Here is a 6,517-nt window from a genome sequence, read left to right as displayed (position 1 = left end):
TTTTAATAGTCACAGTAGCTGTTTGAAAACTAATTCTTCCACAGCAACTTGACAGTTGCTTCTTCAAACAACTACAACAGCACCAAACAAACTCTTAATCTTCGTTCATCCCAACTCATGGAAACCAACATAAAGTATTTAATCGTAGATGTATATAGTTAATTCATCATTGTTTCAATAAACCTTTCATGTTCATAAAACTTTGTACATATACATTTCCAGTTGGGCATGGGAAGTGCGTTGGAAACCTTGTGCGGACAATCCTTCGGAGCAAAGAAGCAACGCATGCTCGGCATACATCTACAAAGCGCCATGCTTGTCCTTATGACAGTCTGCATCCCCGTCGCAGTTGTTTGGACCTACACAGGAAAAATTCTCAAGGCAGTGGGCCAAGATCCAGAAATATCACTAGAAGCTGGCTTATATATTCGTTGGCTTATACCTGCTCTCTTCGCATATGGACTGCTTCAATGCTACATCAGATTCTTACAGACCCAAAACATTGTGTTGCCCATGATGATGGCCACTGCATTCACAACAATTGTTCACATTTTTGTCTGTTGGCTCCTGGTGTTCAGATCTGGCCTTGGATACAAAGGTGCTGCTTTGGCTAATTCCATCTCTTACTGGACCAATGTGTTCCTTTTGGTGCTCTATGTTAAGATATCACCATCTTGCAAAGAATCTTGGACTGGTTTTTCAAGAGAAGCTTTTCACAATACTATTTCCTTCATCAAATTGGCAATTCCTTCGGCCACCATGGTTTGGTAATTAGCATATTTTTATATTTTTCTTAGTGTCATTCTTTCATAAATTTTTAATTATTAGCATTATTAGTAAAGTCTTTCTTATTTTCTGCAGCTTGGAGTTCTGGTCATTTGAGCTCCTTGTTCTTCTTTCTGGTCTTCTTCCAAATCCAAAGTTAGAAACATCAGTTCTGTCCATCACGTAAGCACTAAAAATGGCTAATTACAAAAACTTCGTTTTTGTCATAACATATAATATTGTTAATAATTTTTTCCATTAATTATCAGACTTAACACAGCTGCAATGATATTCATGATTCCCTTTGGTCTCGGAGCTGCTGTAAGGTTAGCTTTGACTTGTGTTATACTCTAATGTTCGAGAAATTATTAAATATGGAGTACGCACGTAGCTCTGCGTGCGTAATTCCCAATAACTCATAATAACCCTGCGAATAACAACGAAATGAAACCGCGAAGAATATTGGAGTGTTATCATGGGGTTATTTCGGCGTTATTTGAGTTAATGCCCCAAGAACCTCATAAAATTCCGAGTAACAAATAAAAAAATATGAAAGTAGAACCGCGAAGGTTAATGAGGCGTTATTAGGGGGTTATTGAGAGATTATTAGAATTAATGCCGCAATAACCTCCCAATAACTACGAAATATGGAACCGCCGAGATTATTCAATAATTTCTACTAATGTCCTAGTGCAGTTATATGCTTAATTATTTCTAATATTTATTTATTTATTTTATAGCACACGTGTTTCAAATGAACTTGGGGCAGGCAATCCAATGGGCGCGCGTTTAGCAGCGCAGACTGTTATAATTATCGCCATATGCGTAGGATTGGTTGTAGCATTGGCCTTGATTTTAGTTCGGAATGTATGGGGATATGCATACAGCAATGAGTTGGAAGTGGTGAAATATGTTGCAGTCATGCTTCCAATTCTTGCAACATCAAACTTCCTTGATGGAATACAATGTGTGCTTTCAGGTAGAACCTTTTTTTCTTTTCTTTATTTTTGTTATTTATGTGGTTTAATATCTCATTAATATACGCCGCGTACTCAGACCAATAGGTCAGGCATCTGCTTGTCAGTTGTAAGTCATTTCTGGTCTGGGGTTCGATTCCCACCGAGTGTAGGGTGTTGTACTCGAATTCTTAAGCGCATGAGGGATGACCGGGGCTCGTATAGTAGCCTACGGTCAGTTCCTTAAAAAATATATATATCCCATTAATAGTTTTATTGGTGACATTGTAGGCATAGCAAGAGGTTGTGGCTGGCAAAAAATAGGAGCCTTTGTTAATCTCGGGGCTTATTATGTTGTTGGTGTTCCATCTGCAGTTCTGATGAGTTTTGTTTTGCATATTGGTGGAAAGGTTTGATTTTTTTGTGAAATTACCACCCAATTACTATGTATTCACATAACTAACACCTAAAGCTTGCATTTTTTGAGCTTGGCGTAAACCTTTTATTCGTTTTGTGCTACAGGGTCTTTGGATGGGAATTGTGTGCGCCCTCAGTGTGCAGTCTCTATCACTTTTAATAGTTACTTTATGTACTGATTGGGATATAGAAGTAAGCAACTTTGATCTCTTTACGATTAAGATATATATATTTATATTTATTTATTTATTTATTTTATTGAATAAAAGACATCTTTGATCTCTGTACAAGTAGGATATATATTTATATGCATTTATTTATTTATTTATTTTATTGAATAAAAGACTTATTTTTGTGAGTGATGTAATTAAGCTTTTTAATGCATCTTCATATCAAGTATTCAACTTTTGTTTCAGGCAAGAAAAGCAAGGGATAGAGTACATTCTGATTCAGTAGATTTGGTAGCATGAGATCGACATCAGAGGCAATTGCATATTTACCATTCAACATTGTGAAATACGTTGCTTGTTGAAAATACATACTATATATATATATAGTTTTTCATTTAAATGTACACATGTTATAAGTATAAAAAATTTCACATATAAATAAATCTGATGAAATTTTCAATTGATAGAATCGCCTCTTTATTATAGATTTAATTTGATTTCAAGGAATGATGATAAGATTTCTTTAATGGTTTAAAATGGATTAATGAAAAAGTAAATATAATGAAATCAAGTTTTTAACAAATTATTCAACCATTGATTCAAGCTTTTCAGACCAATTTTTAAATTTGCTTGCACTCAAATTTTTAGCATTTAAATGCAAGCTTAAAGATGGCATATCCTATATATCATAGTAGACTTTATGTGCTTGATATTTAACACACTGTGATTCCTTTGCCTAAAGGCATTTGTTTAGTGAGAGCAAGGGCCTTCATGGCCTTTATGGTAGGATAATATTCACTTAAATGTCATTTAATGTTGTGCATTTAGAAAAAAAAAAAGTTTTTGTATATATGTATGTATTTCATATTGTACATTTATTTTTCGTTCTTCTTTAAGTTGAACTTGGAAGATATGGTGGAAAAATCCAGGAAAAATGTAAGAAGGTTTAGTATAAGTTTAAAAATTAATAGAATCTTAGCACCAGTGTTTTTTTTTTCCTTATGGGTGTATTAAACAGTATTAGCCACATTAACTTTAGATAATTATTTAAAATATTTATGATGATTGCCTTTTGATTGAATATAATTTCACTACTTTTTTTTATCTACGGGTTTGAGTAGAATTTATGATTATTTGTTACTCTCTTTTAAAACATATTTCGAATTGAAATAAAATGAACATACAATTTATTTAAAATAAAAAAAAAACATTGAATTGATTAAAAATCCCATAATATCTAAAACCCTCTCTCAGTAGGTTAAAAGAAAACTTTGTATTGATCTTTGACATCAACTACAACAAGAGTCTATTGATCTTTGACATCAACTACAACATTAGTGAATCAACCTTGGTCAAGTGATAACATTACAAGTTTTATATCCTAAAATTAAATTAGCTAGCTAACCTCTCTTGAATTACATTAAAAAAATGTCATGATTTCAAAAATCTTTGCATTAAATTTAGATTTGACAAACATCCTCAATTGTGATGCTAAAAATCATTACAATAAATTTTGTAGTTCTCCAATGCTAACTCAAACATTAAAAAAAAAAAATCTCTTCAAAATGTTAATTGTCCAACATATAATATCTATGAGCATCATGATTTAATTTGAAATACCTAAGATGAATGTGAGACCCTTGGCCTTTCTTTTAGCACCATTAGTGATATTAACCTATGTGCTCTACCACTCACTTAGAAATCCCCCTTCTATGTCAAATAGAATAATTTTGAAATTCCATGTCACCTAGAAATTTCCCCTTATGCCAAAAGAGATAATAGAAACATCACCAAGAAAATTGTAGCACTGTAATAATCAAATCTACTTATTTATTCTTATTATCATCACCACTTTATGAGTAAAAATTAAACAATCAAATCATCAAAACAGCCAACCTACAACTAAATCAGCACAAGGAGAAAAAGGAAATCTCCAAAAAATAGCCGTTAAGGTTTGAAATTTCATTCCTTAACTGCGTTCAGATTCCGAGTAATATCACCAAAGATTTTCAGCCTTCCTTCATGGCGTTCAGATTCCGAGTAATATCGCTAAAGATTCTCAGCCTCTTGCCCATCTTCCCCTCCCCCATCACCTGACTTCCACAGCCGTCATTCTCAATCACAGGAGCCAGCACGGCCGCCAATATCGCCTCCTGGAACTCATCTTCCTCCGGCAAATCCGGCCATTTACCTCCGCCATTCTCAATTACAGGCTTCTCATTCAAAATCCCTGATCTTGTCCTCTTTAGATTTCCCAAGACCTCTTCCCGTTGCTTCTCAATCCTAATTTTTGAATAAAATGGAGGCGCGTCTATGTTAAGAGCATTTCTTGCGCTTAAGCTCTGTAAATTCTCATCAGCAAAGCGTTCATCATGGTGGTAGTCGATGCAGGGCTGTGGTTGCCAAATCAATGAAGACACTAAGGCTTCAAAGTAGTTGCTGGTTTGATTCGTTTTCTGCATCTTTGATTCAAGGTCACGAAGCATTTCTTGTGCTCTTTCGAAGGCTTTTAGATGGGAATCAGCACCTCGTAAGCCATCTCCAGCCAGGGCTGGCCTGACCTGCTTGAGAGTGGCACTGGCCTCTGCAACTCTGCCTTGTTTCATTAAACAGATTCCCAGATTGCACATCTTATTGTTGTCTGGACTTAACATTAGAGCTTTTCGGTATGCGGCTTCGGCTTCAGTATAGTTCTCCTTCTGCATCAGAGCCCAACCGAGGTTCCCCTGACATCAATTAATTTGAAGAGAGAACATGAGAAAAGAAAGAAGAAGAAGAAAAGAGCTGAAAAGATTTGATTTTTACCAGCAGATGAGATGGAATTGAAGGAAAAGTTTTGATAATTACCAGTAGACGAGTAGCTTCTTGGTCGATGGAGACCTGAAATTTCCTCCCCTGTGAGCGAGCAGTCTTGGTTCGTTTCCCATTGAAAGCTAGCCCCTGCTGTATCATGAGTAGCTTATGCTTTAACAGAGCGATCTGATCGTCCAGTCTGCCGCATCTCTGTTGCAGAAAATTAAGCAGCTGAGAAAAGGAATTCTGAGAGCGATAGAGAGATACATACTGAGAAAGCTAGAAAAACAGACCTTGTAAAGATCTAAAAGGATATTGTCTAAGGACTCCTGTGATTGATCAGAGCAGCGATTTCTCAATGACTTGATTGCTTCAATGGCTTCCTCAGATCGGTTCTGTTGCTTCATAACAATAGCCATGTCTTTGAGAGCACTGTCGACTCTATCTCCGGCATTGATTGCAGCCCAGAAGAGAGCGATAGCTCTCTCGGGATCTTTCTCGACAAGCTAAAATACACAAATCAAGAGGAATAAATTAAAAACTGATGCAAGTTTACTTCTGATGAAAGGAGAAAGTATGATGGGCACACCTGAACCCTCTTGGCCTTTACGTAAGGGGTATCTCCGACTGGCACTTTGTGGGCGACATGGAAAGCATCTGATTTGGTCCGGCCGATGGGTTTCAGAGGAGAAGAAGGAGCCGATTTTGAAAGCCTGGTTCCAGTTGGAGCCCCCATGCTCCATTGCGATTGCTGAAGAAGCATTTTCTTTAGCTCTGCAAATTATTATGGAGACCAATGCGAGAAAGTGGATGGGAGAATATGAGTATGTATGAGAGCAAGAGAGAGAGAGAGAGCAGGGCAACACGGAAGGAGAAAAGATGGGATTTTTAAAGGATTCGGATTCGACCGTTAGACAGGAACGTTGGAAAATTTGAGTATCCGCTTGGGGTATGCAACGGTAGGAAAGTTTGATATTTTGTAGGTTCGGATCCTATATTTGGTAAGGTAAAACTCCCATTTTTAAATCTGATTTCCCAACAATGGCGCTTTAATATATTTAAAAATCAATATTTTAGATTCTAAAATGAAAATTCTCTCAATGAAAAATAACAAAATTAAGTAAGAAATTATAGTATAGATTTATCTATTATTAAAGGCTTAATAATATATAACACTTGAAAGTACAAATTTATCAGCTTGCCAACTCAACAACACAAACTTGATCAAAAGATTGGGGCTTGGCAAGTGTTTGCTATAAATAGAGAAATATAAATGGACTTAAATGTATATAAAAATTTAAAATAGTTAAAAATGAGTAACTAAATGCATAGCAAATTTCTGGCCATCTATACATATGAAAAGAAAACAAATCCAATATATATACTAAACTTTATCACCTAGAATGATATGAGATC

The 6,517-nt window shown here is 35.6% G+C and overlaps 2 protein-coding genes across 2 annotated transcripts; one reads left to right on the top strand and one right to left on the bottom strand.

Moving 5' to 3' along the window:
• Positions 1-222: 222 nt before the first annotated feature.
• On the top strand, positions 223-2,671 carry LOC110021054 (protein DETOXIFICATION 16-like; the record flags this gene model as incomplete). The annotated part of the gene is given in 7 exon segments (XM_020719384.1): positions 223-767; positions 862-948; positions 1,035-1,091; positions 1,506-1,744; positions 2,013-2,131; positions 2,244-2,330; positions 2,555-2,671. Coding segments are annotated over 7 exon segments (1,188 nt in total), but the record flags the coding sequence as incomplete, so codon positions are not given.
• A 1,230-nt stretch (positions 2,672-3,901) lies between these two features.
• LOC110021055 (protein POLLENLESS 3-LIKE 2-like) lies at positions 3,902-6,055 on the bottom strand. The gene is made up of 4 exons (XM_020719385.1): positions 5,691-6,055; positions 5,395-5,607; positions 5,156-5,311; positions 3,902-5,034 (listed from the first exon to the last, which is right to left on the bottom strand). Exons 1-4 carry the CDS (start codon positions 5,862-5,864, stop codon positions 4,318-4,320), a joined length of 1,260 nt encoding a protein of 419 aa, XP_020575044.1. The 5' UTR covers positions 5,865-6,055; the 3' UTR covers positions 3,902-4,317.
• Between the last annotated feature and the right edge of the window lie 462 nt (positions 6,056-6,517).

The sequence above is a fragment of the Phalaenopsis equestris genome, unplaced genomic scaffold (genome assembly GCF_001263595.1).
Source record: "Phalaenopsis equestris unplaced genomic scaffold, ASM126359v1 Scaffold000118, whole genome shotgun sequence".
Classification (NCBI taxonomy): Eukaryota; Viridiplantae; Streptophyta; class Magnoliopsida; order Asparagales; family Orchidaceae; genus Phalaenopsis; species Phalaenopsis equestris.
Note: the sequence above shows the minus strand (reverse complement) of the source record. Positions and strands in the feature narration are given on the sequence as shown.